The sequence below is a fragment of the Pseudonaja textilis genome, chromosome 1 (assembly GCF_049901715.1).
Source record: "Pseudonaja textilis isolate UNSWEBS1 chromosome 1, rPseTex1.2, whole genome shotgun sequence".
Taxonomy (NCBI): Eukaryota; Metazoa; Chordata; class Lepidosauria; order Squamata; family Elapidae; genus Pseudonaja; species Pseudonaja textilis.
Genome location: NC_141990.1, coordinates 85,213,197 through 85,234,610, shown reverse-complemented (window position 1 = coordinate 85,234,610; position 21,414 = coordinate 85,213,197). Strand labels below are relative to the sequence as shown.

Below are 21,414 nucleotides of genomic sequence, written 5' to 3'. Positions count from 1 at the left end.
CTACATGACAATAAGGTTTTAAAACAACTTTCCACTAAAATCAGTGAAGGCAACTTTAAAACCCTGCTGTTATGCATCGGGAAGAAATATTTAAGAGTCAGCTTCAGAATACAACTTTATTCTGGAAATGGAGTGCTGTACAAGATGTAACTGAGCTGACCAGAAAAAAAAAAATCTAAATGGATCAAGAGTGTGACTTCCTTTCTTTCTACATCTCTGCCGTGTATGTCACCAGTGCCTACCCATTCATTTCCCCTTTTGATCATATGTAGCAGAAGTAGAGCACGTAGAGTCTTTTAGATACTGATGAACTATACTTTTTATAATCTAGTCAGAATGCCCTTTGTTAAGTGGACTTGTAGCTATAGAATATAAAGAGGAGCACAATGTAGATTAGGAGTGTCAACCTTGATTTCATTGAGGGCCGCATCATGGCTGTGTTTGACCTGGGGGTGGGGGCTCAATGTCACTTGTGTCGGGGTGCCAGCAAAAACGGGGTCCTGAACTCAGCCTCCTGCAACCCTCTGCTAGCAAAAATGGAGCTCATTCCTTTTTTGCTGGCAACAATCCTTCGTTGTTTTCAGGGCACCCCATAGACCAGATCTAAGCACCCTGCGGGCCTTGAGTTTGACAAGCCTGGTGTAAATTCTCTTTATGTTGTGGTAACAGTGTACCATGTATTTGTATCCCCAGAGATACCCCAAACTGCTTTCTCTGAACCAGTCAACTTTCCTTGCCATCCTAACCCCAAAGTCCCTCCGCACACCAGCTGATACTAACTTATGCCAAGCTGAAAACACAGCTTAGAATTTTTAAATAGAATTGAAATCTTTATTGGCCAAGTGATTTGTCTTGGTGCAAATGCTCTCAGTGTACATAAAAGAAAAGATAAGAAAAGTACATAAAATAAAAGATACATTCGTCGTCAAGAATCATAAGGTACAGCACTTAATAATAGTCATAGGGTACAATAAGCAATCAAATCATACTAGAAAACAGTCAATAAAAATCATTAGGATACAAGCAACAAAGTTACAGTCACATAGTCATAAGTGGGAGGAGATGGGTGAAAGGAAGGATGGGAGAATTAATAGTAATAATAATAAAACAAAACATCATTAGTAATGAAGATGCTGCATAGGTTAGAGTGAACTGCAAAAGGCAAATGTCTCTTGGCTCTGTTAGTAGCATAATCATTGTTATATAGCTATTTCCTTAGTAGATGCAGTGATGCAAAAGTCAGCATAGAGCAGTTGATCTGATATCCCAATGGAGGAAACAGTTGTCCTGCCTCTTTGGTTAATCATAGTGCAATTCTCTCCTGGCCTGCATGCAGTGGGGTGATTCATATACTAGTGAGCATACAGTAATCACCAATTAGAGCACATTGTCTCTGAACCAGATGTACAAAAGGAAGTTAAAAGGGGTAATACCTCAGCTTCCTCTTCCCTGTTGGTAATGACGATCACACATTGTCAGCTTTCCATGGACCGCTCCAGTGGTTTACTAGGCTTTGGTTTCACCTCCCCTTTGGTTTTTAGGAGATTTGTGATTGGCATTGCTATCTTTGCAAAAGCAGGGATAAATTGACGGTAAAAATTGGCGAATCCCAAGAAACTTTGAAGTTGTTTCCTGGTGCGGGGAGGGGCCCATTCCAAGATGGCAATCTTCCCCAGATCCGTTTCTATGCCCTCATGTGAGATGCGATAGCCTAAATAGTCAATTTTTTCCTGGTGGAATTCACACTTGGACAACTTGGCATACAGCTTAGTGGCTCGAAGTTTTTCCAAAACTGACTGCACTAGTTTCACATGTTCAACACGAGTCTCCATGTAGATACGGATATCATCAAGATGGCCAACACCCTTTGTGATTATTTTTTGTAACACCTGATTATCATTTGCATAATACTGGGGGCCCTGGGGCAAATTGGAGAACAACCCATTGGAACAGTTCGGCAGTTAAAAGCAGTTTTCCATTCATCCCCTTCCTTAATTCGAACCCGGTAGTATGCTTCTCTCAAGTTGAGCTGCGTAAATTTGGCTTCCCCTGCTTCCTCTAGCAGCAGAGAATCTTGTCCTCCAGTTGCTCCCAGGTCTTCTTGGTCGCTGGCTAGATTTGACATTGTGTTCAGACCCCCTCGGAAGAAAATTTATTAATTCTCCAGGTGGGCTGGTAATGTGGAGAGTCAGAATAATGTCAACTGGTGCTCCATTCAAAATCCAAGAAAGAAATACTTAGACTCCTTTAATTAGAGAAAATATATCTTTTACTGGAAATCAAGTGGTAGCAACAAAATAATTCTGAATCTGAGAAAATGGGCGTGTAAATCACATATACAAAGTAATGGCAACGTTCTCACCCCCAATAGTTCAAATGGTTCATCCAATTAAAAGTTGTGTATATCATCATGTGGGCATCTCCAGGTGGTGATGAGGCTTCTGTCCGTTGACCTTGACATAGTTTGATAAAGGGTTGCAGGTGCGCATAGGATAGGATAGAAACCTAAGCAAGAATGTACCCCCCCCCCCAGTTTATACAGTTCTGGTTTGTAACACCTCCAGCTCACTTCCCATAACCATTCTTCCCCTCCTCCCCCCGTTACTTATGACAGCCAAAAGATGCAAAGCAAAGGGAGAAAATCTTGAAGGCTGACACACGTATTTCACAGAGATACCAATTAATGAGTAATGATGACTAGCTTTGTTTCCATATTCTGATTCTTGTAAATGTAATCCAATTCAATTGACATATTTAGCCTTAAGCAAATATTGCACTCAAAGACTGTCTATGATGTGAGACAGAATGGTGACCCATATGATCCCATTTGTAATAATCTATGCATTTTCATTTTCATGTGTCTTTAATGACAGATGGATTGACCCCAAATCTTCACTGAATGCACGGAAGAGAATACAGGGTCTAGCATCCTTGTGTGATTTTTAATGTTGCAGCTAGAACCAAGACAATGTTTTTAATATCAGAATAGCTATTTGTTTTCCCCCTGTATATTACAGTAAACTAGGTGATGTTGTAAGATCTAGCAAGGCTTCCACTAATCCACTGGCTGATGGAACACAAGTACAATTTCAGCCATGGACTATAGGTTTATATTGCTATTCCAGTCTTATACCCACCTTTGTTGTTACCCCTTTAAATCGCTGGAAAAAGATCTTGGATTTGGTAAATTTGAATGAGACTTATTTCCTTGTTTTTAGTACCATTCAGACAATAGTACTTTGAGAGTGCATTTCATGAATAGCAGCTTTATTCTGAAACATTTGGAGATCAGCAGATAACTTTCTCTGTTTTAGATAAGAAATAAGTAATAGCAGTTATACTGTGGTTATCAGGTGTATGACTAAAATATTTTAAACTGTCCAGAGTCTGTGGAAACAAAATTAATTTAAATCAATTTAAAATCTAAATAAATAAATAAATAAATAGAAAAGGACTGCAAGTATTTAATATACTATGCAAGAAAAAATAGATTGAGGAAAGCAGCTCTTTGAAGAAAAAGTAGGTTTGTAATATCAGGAATGTTTAAAAGGTATCTAAATTTTTCTCATTCCTTGTTCCATAGGATGTTATATGAAATTCAGATGTGGTGCTGTCAATGGAAAAGGAAGTCACATTTATTTTTACTGTTCATACTCAGTCTTCTGTGCATACAGATTTCAGGTAAGATACTATGAATATTTCTTTAGTAAATCATAAAAAAACACTAAGTGTTTTAGAAAACTATATTTATTTTGGATTTATGGAAGTTTTGCAAAAGATATTTGAAGATAATTATACTATTAAGATATTATTATTTTGTTAATAAAATAAATATACATCTTTGTGTCATATATACACATCTATACTTTTGGATGGATGCTTTCTACTTCATTAGTAATCCTAATTTTTCCTTGTTAATCCTTAGAATTAAATTTCACAATTTATTAAGCTATGATTTTCAGATCAAATGCCCAAATAACGCAAGGGTGGCAGCCAATGGTGCATTATTTTGTATCTCCAAGCTTGTGCACAATTGCATAGTGTGCCAGAAACAGAATTTTACAACAGCTGTAACAGTACCAAATATAAGTGCTAAAGTTCATTAATATTAGGAGTTAGTGTAGAACATTCAGTGCAATAAGAATTGAACAATTGTCATACTTCATTACACAAATATCACCTATCAATCTAATAATTATTTCTTTTAATATGAAATGTACCCACAATAGTGTCATTTAAGAAGTTGAGTTTTGTGAAGCATCTACTAAATGTATGTTCTGAATAGAAAGTATGGCTTCATTTGTTCTGTAGAGTTAAGAGTAATTGTCTAATTATACAGCTGGATTATGAAACCTGAAAATATAAAAGGAAGAAAACAGATCCCCTCAAAGGAAGGAAACAAGCTGGAAATTTCCCTCCTTGGCAGATCTCTGATGTTCTGATAGGAGTGGCCTTTAATTGTGGCTTTGATGTTATTTTTCCTTGTCACCTTACGATATTTGTATGTGCCAATAATTCTTTGAAGGTGTGGTTATATTTTTTTGCAAACAGGAGAATGGAGGATAATTAGGCTTCCTTTACTTTGTGTATATAGTTTGGATTAGATTTGCAATTAAGTAGAGCACAATGACAAGTAACCATACTAGTCTGTCTCTTCGTGATTGCTATAATAATGAAGTTTATTTCTGAAAATATTTTTTTTAATTTTCTTTAAATATTTGATTAAATGGTAAATTGGATTTAGTGAAGACTGGGAGGGGACATGAGTTGCTCTGTGAAGCAGAAGGAAGGAATTGCTTTTGGTACAGATAAATTCTTTCTATTCAGAAGACAACAATAGCGCAAAAAAAAAATACAGCACAAGGAAGAGTAGAATAAATTCAGTGGTTGGTGGATAGAAATAAACTGCTAGAAGGAGGGATATGACTGCTACTGCTGTAATAGTCCAGAGAGGAGAATTCAAATAATTTTACCCCAGTGACAAGACACAAGAAAACTTCAAGTCACAATTGTTAAAGCTGAAAGGAACTTTAAAATGCTGTACAATTTTTGGGATCAATAAATAGTTATTAAAATCATGGTAAAAGCTATGTTTTTATAGATTTTCTGAAAGCTGAGGGACTGAAGCAGATGCAACACTTGAAAGAATGGGTTCCATAACTTGGAAGGAATGCTGCCTAAGGTTCTCTCCTCCTTTTAGAATTACAGATCTCTGATAGCCAGGGCCATCTTCGCAAAGTTTCTCCTGCAAACCTTAACTCTGGAATAGTTATTTTAATGAGGAAAAACATTCCTTTGGATGGTTAGGCCTGAAAAGTGATATGGTTTTAAAAAGTCAACTCTACCACCTTACATTGTGTCCTGTAAGCAATTGGCAAGCAGTTGCAATATTTTGGTAAAGCCCTCATTCGATATCTGTTCCTTGTGCTAACTGGATGCTGCACCTCTTGATAGTTCTGGATACTTCAGTAGATAGGAATTGTGGCAATAGTCAAAGCAGCTTGGTTAGCCACTGTTAATATGACCAACCCACAAAGGATTGCAATTGTGACATCAAGCATAATTGTGAAACAGTTCCACAACTGCCATATGTGACATCTTGGTGATAGCTCAAGATCAAAGAATACTTCCAAAGTGAATATAGTGCATTAAGAGGAAAGTAGACTTAAGTCATATTTTTACCTAGATGTTAATTTGATTTTTTTCTGCTTCTTTAATCATCTTATCTACTTAAGGGATGTTCAAGGCCTCTAATGGATTTTGTAAAGTTGAGTGCTAAGGAACGTACAGCAATGCAGCAAAAAAACTCCAGAGGACTTCTTGCCTCTATCTTCAAGTTAGATAGTGAGAATACACAGGACATGGGAATACAAGGGAAAAGTAGTGCATAGTTCACTTTTAGTAAGCATGTAATTAGCTCAGAGTAATGTATCATGCTATTATCTTACTACTTTATTTTCTAAGGGAAAATCAACAACATCAACTGCTTATTGTTTAAAATCTGAGTTCAGTACAGGTTTAACTCTCCCTGTCTATACGTTTTTCAATATTCAGGTAATGAATTTGCAAGTTTGGTTGGTATTCTGTTAAAAAGATTATGTGAAATATCAGACTGTGAATAATCATAGTATTTTATAATTTGATATGAACTTTAGTATTTCCGAAATAGTAGCTCCTGAATTTTCATGAAATTGCTTCATGAGTACAAATGCTGCAGTGCACTCAAGATCATAAATTAAGTAAAATCTACTTAAAAACAGGAAGCTATTTTTTTGCAATAATGTTTGGAAATACTAATTGAAGTAATAACGCACTTGGTACATGGATAATGAATGCAGCATACGTAATGAATATTGGAAACTTTTGAACCAGCTATGAAAGGCATTTTTTAAAAAATTGAGTCAGCCACACTGTCCAGAGCCAGCCCTATGATTCCGCATAATAGACAAGTGGATTAGAACCAGTAACTGAAGTGAGGTTAAATATTCATCTATTGTCCTCTGGATCTATTGCACAGAGGACCTGTTTACTGTGCTTATGGCTCATGGAGCTCTAAGTAGTTTGCTCCCTAATCAGAAAAATCCTCAGAGCATAGTACACAGAGCTCAATGAAAGCCAAATGGTAAGTATGGAAATGATCATAACAAGGGTTACTGGGTACTTCTATTGCTTGGACATGGATTTTTTTTAAAAGGTTGTTATTTAAATAAAAGAAACATTTAAAAATATTAGTATAAGGGAATTTAATGTTGTAATAGGATTTGATATTAAGGTGTTGGGTTTTCAATTTTTTCAGCTCTGTTTAGGAAATCTTAAGGAAAGGTACTAATGGAATACACATTTGGAACATGTGCATGCACTTTCCAAAGCACTTTCCCCACTGTTAAAGCAGCTATGTCTTTTTTTGTTCTTGTACCAGTTGTTTCAGAAATGCCTCCATCTGTCTGATATGTGGGCATGCACAGACATTTCTCTTCAATTTTTTTTCCCAACAAGGACAAGCAGCTGTGCATGCATATTCATCCAGGTAGAGCTGGGAATAGCTTTTGAAGCAGGTGCATAACCCTGGGAAAAAGGTGGCTGTCATTACTCTCCAGGAACAGATATTTCAGCTGTACCTCTATGCATTTTGAAGTTCATCTTTTGAAATATTTGCATAGCCCTATTAGCCAATCCTAACAATTTCTCCATTAGTTCTTTTGAAATATCTACAAATTGTTTTATAAGCTGGACATGTCAATATATTTTCCACAATAGGTAGGAAATATAGAACTTCCTAGTTCAACTTACATAAGTTGCATTTATTTTTGTAGTTGTAAAACCAAGAGGCCTGCTTATTAAATAGTAATAAGACAGTATCACCTACCAGGCCAATCGGTATTTCATCAGTTAAAAAAACATATCCAAATGAGAATTTATTTGCTAAATCCCACACATATTGTCTGGTATGAAAGCTATTCCTGTAGCAAAGGCATGGATTGGAAATTGCACATTTTTCTATTTGTTAAGGGCTTGCTTAACTTTTGAATTAATAGTATTTATTCAAATACAGGTAGTCCTTCAACTTATGATCATAATGAAAACTGGCCATAATGGTTATAAGATGGTTCATCATGTGAACAAGCTGATTTTATGACCTGTTTTTGTGGTCGTTACTAAGGGAAGATCAGAAATAAACACTTTTTGGAAAAAAACAATGTAAATCACAGTCATGTGATTGCAGGACACTGCAAACAGCCACAAATGCAGGCTGGTGCCAAGTGCTCAAAATGTTGTCACATGACTATGAGGGATTGGAACTGGATTGTAAGTATGTTTTGAGGGGGCTCCATCATAATTTTAAATGGTCATTAAACAACCAGTTGTAAGCTGAGGACTCTGTATTGTAAATGAAAAGAGATAACTAGGAATTTGCCAGGTCTCAAGCAATCCAGATGCTGAAGAGTCCACAAAATTACATAAAAGGATCAGTCATCTATATTAGTGACAACAACTAATCAAATACCCGAAGAAGAAAAATACTCAGATGCTTAGAAATTGACAAACAACCAATTTGATGTAAATGTGTGAAAAAGTAAAGTATGCTGATTTTAAATTTTTAAGATGTGTATGTGACTTACTTTGATGTGCCCAGAAGGAAAATACACTGCTCAAAAAAATAAAGGGAACAGACGTGACCATGTGCTCAGTGTGAACCTGCTTTCATCTATGAAGAGCACAGGAAACCGGTGGCAAATTTGCCAAACTTGGTGTTCTCTGGCAAATGCCAAACATCCTGCACGGTGTTGGGCTCTAAGCACAACCCCCACCTGTGGACATCAGGCCCTCATACCACCCTCATGGAGTCTGTTTCTGACTGTTTGAGCAGCCACTATGCACATTAGTGGCCCGCTGGAGGTCATTTTGCAGGGCTCTGGCAGTGCTCCTCCTGTCCTTCCTTGTACAAAGGTGGAAGTAGCGGTCCTGATGCTGGGTTGTTGCCCTCCTATAGCCTCCTCCACATCTCCTGATGTACTGGCCTGTCTCCTGGTAGCGCCTCCATGCTCTGGACACTACGCTGACAGACACAGTAAACCTTCCTGCCACAGCTCACATTGATGTGCCATCCTGGATGAGCTGCAGTACCTGAGCCACTTGTGTGGGTTGTAGACTCCGTCTCATGCTACCACTAGAGTGAAAGCACCACCAGCGTCCAAAAGTGACCAAACCATCAGCCAGAAAGCATAGGAACTGAGAAGTTGTCTATGGTCACCACCTGCAGAACCACTCCTTTATTGGGGATGTCTTGCTAACTGCCTATGCTTTCCACCTGTTGTCTATTCCATTTGCACAACAGCATGTGAATTTGATTGTCAATCAGTGTTGCTACCTAGGTGGATAGTTTGATTTCACAGAAGTGTGATTGACTTGGAGTTAGATTGTGTTGTTTAAGTGTTCCCTTTATTTTTTTGAGCAGTGTATATATTAGGCATACTGTATTTTTCTTCGTCAATTGTACTTCCTGCAAAATACTGAGCATTATTACGTTCAGCAAGACAATATCTGGTCTCTTTTGCAACTTCAATGATCTTCAGGGCTGACTTAAATTTTTCTTGCTTTCATGCTAGTTAATGATCACCAGTGCTTTGTAAATCAAGTTGGAGCAGTTTTCTGTAACCTGTATGTGAGCTGTAACCAACGCTTCAAAAATTCTGAGCCACAAAGGACCACAACTGAGAAATCTGACTTGTGCTCCAAACAGGGTACCATTTTACAAAAGGCTAATTAGAAATAACTCGCTCTCTGGATGAAATAACCTGTAAGTTAGCAGGAGTGGAAAGAGTTGGTCCTGACTATGAAAAAACATTGCGACATAAAATCTCCTGTTTCATCTAGAGAGCTGCATATTTCCTTCATTAAAACTGACTAATCTTTATTTCTGTCACTCTAATTGGGAAATCGCTTGCTTTCGAAAGAGGAAAAAATCTAAAGAAGAAGCCTTGAATTTATGACAAGGTGTTAATTCCATCTTTTTCTACTTCATCCACCCACAAGGAAATAAAAGCATAATAATTAACCTTAAATGAATAAAACATTACTAAGTTTAAAGGAATGAGAGATTCAGTGGGTGTATCTTAAACAAATGCTGATATGATTACAGCACAATTAATAAAATGTAATGTAACATCTCCAGTGAGATGACAGGTAAATACATTCTGTAACTGGAATAACAACTTTATATAAAGCTAATCATATTACAAAACAAATTTATGAACATGAGAAGTAATATAAAATGTGGGCCTTTGCTGAAGATATAAAAAGGAAACTATGGTTTTATTGAGATATTTTGCATGAAGTACTTATTTCATTATACTTTCAACTAGGCATTCACCACCTTGACTTTTTTATAAAAATAATAAAGGTGGGATATAAATAAATCAAATAATAAAAATATAAGGAGAAGGATAATTGTGCTGTAGCTCATTTTGTTATAGGCAGGGCAGTAGATTATCCTTGACTGTTTATTGTCAACTTTTGGAGATTATCATTGAACTTGTGATCAGGGAATACTTGTGTGCGATTGTCTTCAGAGTCAAACAAGAACTTCTCTGATTCTACAAAGAATGCCTTATTTTACAGTGAAATGGCCAGTGAAATAAACCAGGATTTTTCAAATTGTTTTCTATGGTATCCTAAGAACTTGACAAGGTTCTTAGGTGTAAAAAAAGCCATTTAAACTCCCAATGTTAAAAGTTCTGCTTTTGATATTATATGTACATACACACACAACTTTGAATATCTACATTGTTACTTTCTCTTTCCTAATATTAGCAGCAGAGGACATAATATATAACCAGTTGGCACTCCAGTTTGGTCCTTGTAATAATGTTAAATAAATCTAGATTTGAAATAGCAAGAGTATTTTTTGTTATAGAACAGTGGTTCCCAAACTTTTTCAGTCCACCCCTTCCTTGGTGCTACAAACTCATTCTTGGTGCCACCCACCTAGGGGTGGGATTCAAATTTTATGGGCGTGGCCTAATTTGAGGGTGTGGCTTGCTGGTCACGTGACTGGCTGGTGTGGCTTGCTTGCTGGGCATGGGTTGCTGGTCACATGACGGGGTAGGTGTGATTTGGTGGTCATGTGATGGGTGGGCATGGCCAGGTGACTGGCAAACCAAATACAAGTGGTCCTCATTTAATGGCCAGTTGTTTAGTAAGTGTTCTAATTTATGACTAGCCTCTTCAGAGGTACTTGACCCGTTTTGACAGCCATGTACACACATACACACACACTCCCTTCTAACCCTGCTGGAGTAGGTCATTGCATTAGAATCGGCAAAGCATCTCTGATTAGATTCTAGCAGTAAATAAAATCTAATCAGAGATGCTTTGCTGATTCTTGTTGATTTGTTTTATTTGTATCTCATTATTTTATGTTGCTGAATTGCATTGATGTGTGTCCCTTCTTGTGCACAACCCAGAAGCTTTTGTGATTCTTTGCAGCAAAAATTACCAACCTCTGGCTTTGCTCTACTTTTCAAACATGCCGACACTGCTGCGTTCTAGGTGCAGGCCCCACAGGTCCACCCCATTGAGCCCACTGCACTGGAGGGACCTGCCCAAGCAGGTCAAGTCAATGGGGTGAGCCTAAGAGAGGCAAAGAGAGAGAAAGGAGAAAGGAAAGAGAGTGAGAGAGAGAGAGAAGGAAGAAAAGAAAGAGAAAAGGGAAAGAAAGAAAAAGGGGCAAAGAAAGGGGATGGAATGAAGGGACAGAAATAAAAAGAAATAAAGAAGGAGGGAGGGAGGGAGGAGAAAGATAATGAGGTATCTATTCTAGTCCAATCACCTGCTCCAGCAGGGTTAGAAGGGAGAGTGGTGTGTGTGTTCTCCTTGTAATTTACCAGTACATTTTGGTTTTGCCTTCTTCAGAATTGGCACTGTAATACATTGGGGAAAAGTAATTTTTAGGGTGGAGATCTGGTCCAATGGATCCTGTTTAAAGCCTCAACAAAATGTGAGAGCTTCCTGATAGTCTTGACCATGTTTTGTCCACAAAACCTTTAATAGAAGCCAAAGAGGTTCTATTCAATGTGCTGGCAAAGATGTTTCAATGTGGAAAAGGGCCTCAGTCTAAACTAGGCCTCATTTCAATCAGATGCATCAGGTCTCTCTCTCTCCCCCCCCCCACCCACCCAGATTGGCTTTGTTCTACTTTCCCAATGTGCCTGCAAGGGCTGGCGCTTTGAACATGGATAGATGGATGGATGGATAGAGAGACAGACAGACAGACAGAGACAGGTAGATAGGTAGGTAAATAGATTGGTAGATAGATAGGTAGATAGGCAGGCAGACCTTTTGGATGAATGTATGGATAGGTAGGTAGGTAAGTAGATTGGAAGATAAGTAGGTAGTTAGGTAGATCTATATTGGTAGATAGGTAGGTAGGTAGACAGAAAGACAGGTAGGCAGGCAGGTAGGTAGGCAGGAAGGCAGGCAGACAGACAGACATTTTGGATGGATGGATGGATGGATGGATGGATGGATGGATAGATAGATAGATAGATAGATAGATAGATAGATAGATAGATAGATAGATAGATAGATAGATAGATAGATCTATGTTGGTAGGTAGGTAGGTAGACAGAAAGGCAGGCAGACCTTCTGGATGGATGGATGGACAGGAAAAAAAAAGAAAGAATGTGACAGTGGTGGCACTTTGAGAAAGTAGAGCAAAGCCAGAGTGGGAATTGAAATCCACACAAGTTGCCAAGGTTGAGAAACACGGGCTGAATATATCAACCCAGCCATTCTGGTTTAGAGTTTAGCATGCTGTTTGATTCCAGCTTAGTCAATAAATAAACCATGGCTAAGATCTTCCTGCTCCTTAATGCAGCTGCCCCTCTGCCCCTTCTGTATCCCCCTGCAGCTGCCCCTCTGCCCCTTCTCCAACCCCTGCAGCTGCCCCTCTGCCCCTTCTCCAGCCCCCTTTGGCATCCAATTTTGCAATGCCAACCTCCCTGGGGCAGCGATGCAGCCGACCTCACCCTCTTTGCTTCAACCCAAGGTCCATTCCATCGGGCCAAGCAAGGAGAGGTACTCTGCACACGCTCAGAGACTCCCAATTTCAGTGAAGCATTCCGCTCATCTTTATGCTCAGCCTGGGAGGAGGAAGGCATGTGGAAGCAGCCCAGATCAGCGGAGGCAGAGGGAACGATCGCTTAGAAACTAAGCAAGCAAGCGCAGGGCTCAGTCAGAAGAAACGGGCTGCAGAGGGAGGCTAGGTTCTAGGTCCGGGACAGCCACATAGAGCCGAACTGAACTGAGCAACACGCCTTGGAGAGCCTCAGCTGCACCCACCTGCATCCTGCGTGCAAGCCCAGCTGGCTGGAGAGGCGGAGGCTGGTCAGGCGCTGTGCACTCCCTTGTTCTCCAGGGAAGGGGGCCCTAATGCCGGACCACCCACCCCTTCCACTGCATGCCTTGGGAGGGTTTTGCTTTCAGGCCTTCTGGCGCGCCTCTGCCACTTCCACCGGAGAGGGCAGCCTGCAAGCTAAGACGTCCTCTTTCCACCACCTCCCACCTCTCCCCCCCAGGCTTGGCAAGGCTCACCGCGCACGGGTTCCGCATTCAAGGCTCCGGCTATAGAGTGATGAAACAGTCAATGGGCTGCGTGGCCGGCAATCAGTGAGCCTGTGGGCCAGCACCTCAAACGCCCCCCTGCCGGCCCCCTTGCCTATTACGGCCCCCTTAAGGCCCCCCAGGGGGCAGAATCACCCACTTTGGGAACCACTGCTATAGAAGCTGGATGGAATGTACATTGTGTAACTTTGATCAATATAGAGACTTAGGTATCCATTACAGTTAGTTAAGTTGCAATGTAAGTATCATTTACAGGATGGCAGTATGAAGATAAAATACTTGTCTTAATATATTTTATATTAATGTGTATTTTAATATATTTATGTCCAGATATGAGCTGCAAGAAATAACTATTCGGGTCCACTTTTAAAGATTATAATATTTTACATATTTTCACAAAATCATTATTTATAAAAATATTAGAATGTAGTATGTGCAAACAGTTCTGTTATCTGGAGAAGGAGTATTCTGGGGAATGTTAAAACATCCTATTATTCCTTTGAATTATTGTGGTCTGGTTGTTCCAGATGGTCCAGGAATTTTCCAAGCAGGAAGTAATTTGTGATACTGCAGATGGAGACTGAGCATAAAATGCACCCAAAGCTTTTACATGCTTAATACATTATGGTTTGCCACACAGATTTGGCATTTTTTTTGTCCACCTATTGGGTCCTTCCAAAGGATCTGTGGTAGGCAGATGTGGATGTTAAAAGTATTGTTGCAGGATGTAAGCTGTTCTGAGCAAACCCACCTTTTGCAATTGACTGATGGAGAATTTGTCAATGTCGATGATGTTCAAGTAATGCTCCAGTTGTTTCGGGATTGCATCCAAGATTGCATCCATTACTATTGGTACTGCCTTTGCTTTCTTTTGCCACAGTCTTCTTATTTTTATTTGCAGCTCTTTGCATTTTGTTATTTGCTCCAGTTCTTTCTCTTCTACTTGGTCATCTCCAAATACTGACACATCTACTACTCAGACTTTTACTCTTTCTTATCCACATTTGTTAAGTTTGGGGTGTTTTGTGGCAGGTACCTGTCTATAGGAATTTTAACGTCCCAGAGCCCTTTAGCTTCTTCATTTTCTATTACTTTCTCTATTTTATGGTCCCAGCAGTTCTTACTTTTTTGCAGTCAAATATTATTTCTTGCAGTTCTTCCAATGCACCGTTGTTGTTATTTTTGTCATGCCATCATTTCTAGTCAGTCTGTGTGATCTTCTTGCAGTCCGTGTGATCTTCTTGCAACAGCTAACCAGATGATTCACTGTTTTTGCAGCTTCTTTGCAGAGGTGACACTTGCTATGCATTTGTTCATAAGGCTTGGTCTTGTGCACTCAGAAGTAGCCCCTCTGTCTCTTTCTTCAACTTTCCTGTTCTTAGCCATTGCCAGGTCTTGTTATTATCTGTTTTCCCTGCAATTTTTTATGCACTGGCCATGTAATGTTTGTCTTCCCATGCCTCTTCTCTGTTCTTCATATAGGACAATTTGGTCTCTCAAATGCTCAGTAAGCTTTTCTAGTATATTAGTTTTGGTGCATCTTCTTCACTATAGATACTTCAGATATTCTTCCAATGTACTTGCAATGCACCCACTTATTTTCCTTGGTAGTAGAGTCCATGACTGGGGCATATGTGACTGAGCAGATTCCGCTAATCTAGGAATGAGTGCAACTGATGCACAACACGAAGCTGTGCAAAGGCCCTCCTAACCATGACTGCCACCTGATATTTGAACAGGAATAGTTGAGTGCAAAAGAACCCTCAGATTGTGCGCACACACACACACATAGGGATAAGCAACATTTAATTTGAAACAGATAATAAATAATGAAAAGGCTAAAAAAAAATCACAATTCCAGAAAAATCACCTTGCCAGAAATCAACATCCAGATAAACAGGGATTAACATCAAACACAACGAACAGTAAACAATAGTCCAAGTGAGGAACTGCCAACTCAGTTATATAATCAAATAATCGAGGAACTACCAAGGAGAAAACAACACCCCCATCAACACTGACAAGGTAATGTACTGTACATAAACAGACAGCAAACCTCATGTACTAAAGAGATTACCTAGTTAAGCAATGAAACATTTGCAAGCAAACCAGAGGTGGTATTCAGCAGGTTCTGACCAGTTCTGGAGAACCAATAGTGGAAATTTTGAGTAGTTCAGAGAACCAGCAAATCCCCCCTCTGACTGGAGATCTTACAGTATCCTTCCCCTGCCACGCCCACCAAGCCACGCCCACAGAACCGGTAGTAAAAAAAATTGAATCCCACCACTGAAGCAAACTACCAAAGAGAGCACCAAGGTCTCTACAGTTCAAGCTCCTGAGTTTCATATATTCTCTTCTATTAATTAACTTTCTAAATATCTTCTCATCCTTCCAAGTAAGCTTTAAGTGATAAATTCAATAAATTAAAAGTTAATGTTGCTACCTACCCATTCAGAGGAGGGCAATATTTTCCTGACAAGAATTTTTTTCACATTGGGATAAAAGATTTACTGTCACTTTTTAATCAAATTTACATAACACAGGTCCTTGACTTATGACCACAACTGAGCCCAACATTCCTGTTGCTAAGTAAGACACTTGTTAGGTGAGTTTTGCCCCATTTTACAACCTTTCTTGGTACAGTTATTAAGTGAGTCACAGAGGTTCTTAAGTTAATAACACAGCTGTTAAGTGAATCTGGCTACCCTGTCAAATTTGCTCACCAGAAGGTCTCAAAAGGTGATCACATAACCCAGGGACATTGCAACTGTCATAAATATAACCAGTTGCCAAGCATCTGAATTCTGATCACATGCCTATCGGGGTGCTGTCATAAATATGAAAAAAGATCACAAATCATTCTTTCAGTTCTGTTGTAACTGAAGGGTCAATAAATGAATTGTTGTAAGTCGAGGACAGCCTGTATATTGCTGCTATTTATTGTATAGGCCAAATTCCAAACTTAGCAGAAAACAAAACATATTCTGGAAAAAACAGATGTATAATAATTCAGCAGTTTTAACCAGTGGTGGGATTCAAATGCTTTTACTACCGGTTCTGTGGGTGTGGCTTGGGCGTGGCAGGGGAAGGATCAGAGGTGGTATTCAGCAGGTTCTGACCAGTTCTAGAGAACCAGTAGTGGAAATTTTGAGTAGTTCGGAGAACCGGCAACTACCATCTCTGACTGGAGATTTTACAGTATCCTTCCTCTGCCACGCCCACCAAGCCACACCCACAGAACCAGTAGTAAAAAAATTTGAAACCCACCACTGGGAAGGATACTGTAAGATCTCCAGTCAGAGGTAGTATTTGCTGGTTCTCTGAACTGCTCAAAATTTCCGCTACCGGTACTCCAGAACTGGTCAGAACCTGCTGAATCCTACCTCTGGTGTTAACTTTGAAATGGATGTACATATTTCCTCGACTGAACAGAATTTGCTCTAAAGGTTGTATAATCTGATTAAGGCTTAAAATAATTCTAATCCTAATATGTATAAAGCCTTAATTTTGTTCTGAATCAGTATTACAAATGATATAAAACAATAATTTTCAATTATCATAAATATGTTAGCTTTGCATCATACTGTGAAAAAAATTGTATTAGATCCTCCTTTTTCATCATTAAATATTATTATTCTCCTCCGGTTTTTGGAACACAATAACAAAGTGGAGTTATTCCTGTTATCTTTTTCCTCCAGTATACAATTATTGGCAAAATAATCTGTTTTTCTTTTCCTCAGAGGACTCTGATGCGAAGCACTCCAAAGACCCCTGTTCCCTGTTGGCTTCAGGCCAGCAGGGTAGAAGTGAAAGGGACAAGTTTCTCACACCTTTGCTTCATTCCCTGGTTTTTGTTTTGTTTGGTTTAATTTAAAGGGGGAAAGCATCTTATCAGGAAGGGGGAATAGGACTCTCTGCGAAATTTATAATCTGAATTTTCGGTGGAAATCATGCTATGTTTACTAATTGAAATATAAAGACATATAATAGTACAATTGAAAAGTTGAATGCGCTACTTTATGGCCAATTTGTTAGGAAATAGAAGAAAAAAAACTGCAGGAATTGTTTGTACAGACAAATTGGATGGCAGCGTGCCTGGAGCTTATGGGTGGATATTTCTGTGTTTTAATCACATATATGATATATAATACACACACGCACACACACTTACATTTTGGAAGTGATATTTTTGATGTGAAAAAATATTTAACCGGATGGAACAACATAGACACAAAGCATAGTGCCCAGTCTTTCTGTTTCCTTACCACCTTCCACTCCAACACTTCTAAAGAATGTGTGGGTTGGAATTCCAAGATCTTCGTCTTTAAAATAATTTCCTTTAGATCTAAGAATTCTTTCTAAGCAATTATCATGTTACAGAATTATTAAACAGGAAATGTTTCTCTAGCATGTGGAAAATATGAGATAGCAATACTACTGTAAGATATGGTTTTCCTGAATTGTAAGGACAGGTTTTATGCCAACCCAAAATCCTGCTGAATTCGTTTGCTGCTTGTACTGACATTTTTAGACTGTTCAGGCAAATAATTAGGGACGTTTTTTAAAGTAGCAGGTGCAGTAATGGTGCTTTACAAATAAGAATAAGAACATTAAATATGCCCCAATTAATAGCCATTAATATTTATTGGCTACATTGACTAGGCCTATAATATTTTACCCAAATATTTTGCAACTTAATTTTAATTTACTTTTTACTTGATGGGGTCATTTTCAACAACAATGGTATACATGACAAAATTGCAAGGAGAAAGCCACTATTCTCCAAAAAGAACATGGCTACCTGTCCACAGTTTGCAAAAGACATTGGGGGTAAGCCAGAAGGCTATTGGAAGACTATTCTGTGGATAGATGAAACCAAAATTAACCTTTTTTTGTTTTGTTTTTTTAAAAAGCATTATATTTGCTGAAAATATATCTTGCATTGTAGCGTAAGAATCCTATCCCATTTGTGAAACATGGTAGTGGCAGTGTCATGGTTTGGCCCTACTTTGCTGTCTCTATACCAAGACAGCTTGCCATCATTAATAGAACTATGAGTTCTGAATTGTACCACTGAATTCTATAGGATATTGGGCAGTGGTGACTAACCTTTTTGGGCTCCTGTGCCAAAGGCAATGCGTGTTGGGGCCTCCCCTACACCCAGGGGTGGGACCTGACAGGGTTAACTACCAGTTCGGTGATTTACGAGGTTCAGTGATTTATAATGTGTTTCCCTGCATGCTGTGTGGGCGCCTGTAAATTGTATCAGCTTGCTACCTGGACAGCTGAACAGCGCTGAGTGCAGAGAAGCAGCGTTTGAAACAGCACTTTTTCCCTGCTTTTGCAACTGCAGCTGTGCGTCTCACAGCAGCTGAGGTTGAAAAAGCAGGAAATAAAGGTCAGGTAAGAGCCCGGGTGCATGAGTGGGCCAAAACATCAGCAGACATAGAACCAGTTCTATGTCTGCTGCTGTTCAGAGCTACCGATTCTACAGGGCCAGACATAACCAGTAGAATCCCACCCCTGCCTACTCCCCCTGCGCATGCTCACATGACCCCCCCATGCACCACACATCTGTGCATGTGCGTTTGATCCACCCATGTTCCCGTGTGTCTCTACACATGCACGCACATCTCCCGTGCATCCCCAGCCCCCCACAGACATGTGTGCTAGATACCAACAATCAGCTATCAGGCAGGCGGCATGCGTGCATGCACAGTGGGGCTTTTCCGGGCGACCTCTCGCATGCCAGCAGAAGTGCCATAGGTTCACCATCACGGATATAGGGTATCTGACTTTGAAGGGAAGTTCAAGAGAAAGTGGGTCATGGGCCAAGAAAGTGACCCAAAACACAAGTTGTATGATCAAAGAATGGTTAAAACAAAAGAAAGTTAATGCTTTGGAATGACCAAGTCAAAGTCCTGACTTTATTCCTATAGAACACTTGTGGGAGGAGTTCATGAGATAAAGTCCATTAACATCTCTAAGTTGAAGATATTCTGTAAGGAAGATTGGGCTAAAATTTCTTCAAGCTCATGTGCTAGATTAATTAACGGTTATCAGAGAAGTTTGATGATGGTGGTGATGATGACATTATTCAATCATGTCCCACTCTTGGCAATTCTATGGGCCAGGTCTCTCCACAACTTCTGATCTTGCAACCGTTCTTTGAATTGTTCTGTGTTCTGGCTGCTGTCAGCTTTGATGATGTCCAGCCACTGTGTTCTTCAATGACCTGGTTTCCTTTTACCGCTAACTCTTCCAAACATAATTGCTTTCTCCAATGAATTCTCCCATAAAACATGGCCAAAGTAAGTGAGATGCAGTTTCATGATTTTGCCTTCTAGTAATACCTTCTGGTGTTATGCACTCCAGTACTTGCTTGTTACTCACCTTTGCTGTCCAAGGAGTATGCAGGAGTTCGGCCTTCTCTAGCATCACAGCTCAAACAAGTCAATTCCCTTCCTGTCTTAATTTTTTAAGGTCCAATTTTCACAACCATAGGTAGCTTACACGGACTAGCCTACGTTTGGTTGCCAGGTTGATGTCCTTGCTTTTCCATGTTCGATTCATGGTCATCATTGCTGTATGTCCCAGTGCAATCCAACATTTATTTCTCTGCTGCATTCACCGTTTTGAGCTGTCTGTGATCCTAGGAAAGTGATTTTTTCCCCCATGCATTCTATCCCTTCACTGTCAGTTTCTATTTTGATGTTTCCATTCCTTGCACTGGTCATGAGTTGGTCTTTTTGACATTCAGAAAGAGAACAAAATTCTCACTTTATTTCACTTTCCATTTTTGGAAAAGTTTCATTGTAGTAATTGTTGCCCATGGGGGAGGGGTCGGAGACATCAGATGCTGACAGAAAAGATACAAATACTTTGTAGCTCCATTATTTTCATGAGTAGAAATGATGGATGGAATGGTTGCAGACCTTTTTACCAATGTAACCAATCAGCACTTTATTACTCCAGGTAGACCTCGACTTACAACAGGTCGCATAGTGATTATTCAAAGTTACAACAGCAGTGAAAAAAGTGACTTATGACCATTTTTCACACTTACAACCTTTGTGGCATCCCCAGGGTAATATGATCAAAATTCATATACTTGGCAACTGACTCATATTTATGACTATCAGTGTCCGGGTTCACATGATCCTCTTTTTGCAACCTTCTGACAAGCAGAGTTAATGGGGGAAGCCGGATTCCCTTAGCAACCATATTACTAATTTAACAACTGCAGTGATTCATTTAACAACTGTGGCAAGAAAGGTCATAAAATGGAGGAAAATTCACTTCACAAATGTCTCGCTTAACCCAGAGGTGGTATTCAGCAGGTTCTGACCAGTTCTGGAGAACTGGTAGCGGAAATTTTGAGTAGTTAGGAGAACCAGCAAATACCATCTCTAACTAGAGATTTTACAGTATCCTTCCTCTGCCATGCCCACCAAGCCACACCCACAGAGCTGGTAGTAAAAAAATTTGAATCCCACCACTTAACCACAGAAATTTTGGGCTCAATTGCAGTTGTAAGTTGAGGACTACTTGTATCCTGTACTTAGCCAGCCTGGGAAGAAGTTATTCCCCTTTCTTAGTAAGGAACCCTGAGCTACCTTTACATACTGAATATATAACTGTATTTAATTGTATACAGGTAGATCATGGAGCTTTCTATTGCTCTTCCATTCCATTCAGTAATAATGCTGTTATTAATTTTTGCTATGGACATCATATGAGAAAATACTTGCCATATCCAGAGAAATAATGACAAGTAATCCTGAGCTTGTACATAGTGTTAAAGTTCAAGATAAGGAACTTTGTGCTAAATTATATAGACATACTGTTTAAAACAATTTGTTCAGTCGATTTCAGAAAAGACATTAAAATATCTTAAGTCACTTCCTTATTCATTTCAAGAATCTTTGTGCACTTGTTATCCAGCTTCAATAAATCTTTCCAAGCCTCTTTAAAGTATGTCTCCAGAGATAACAAAATCCCATTTTCCTGTCTGTATTTAAATACATAATCGTGACAGAGATTTCCTTTTGGCTGATGTCCTAGATTTGGTTTCAGAAGTTGTAAATCTATTCAGTTTTAGAGAGAAATATGAAGTACAACAGTAGATCAGACCTTAAAACAAGCTAAATTGCAACAGAATTTTTTATTTTATTTTTTTGTCTTTGCTTCTTCTGTAAGTTACTTATTTGGAAATTGATGTAATAGAAAATTGCCATTTTTAAAGCAATACCCTATTCATACCTGCTTTCTGTTTCTATTCTGTATGGCGTC

General features: G+C 39.2%; 1 protein-coding gene across 3 annotated transcripts in view; it reads left to right on the top strand.

Annotated features, from left to right (window-relative positions):
• Positions 1–21,414, top strand: part of ADGRG6 (adhesion G protein-coupled receptor G6) — a 105,079-nt gene that overhangs the window by 5,573 nt on the left and 78,092 nt on the right. For all 3 annotated transcript variants that reach the window (XM_087940100.1, XM_087940088.1, XM_026705596.2), the window contains exon 2: positions 3,584–3,681. In XM_087940100.1, the coding sequence (XP_087796226.1) occupies positions 3,584–3,681 (98 nt within the window). The remainder of the gene's footprint in view (positions 1–3,583; positions 3,682–21,414) is intronic.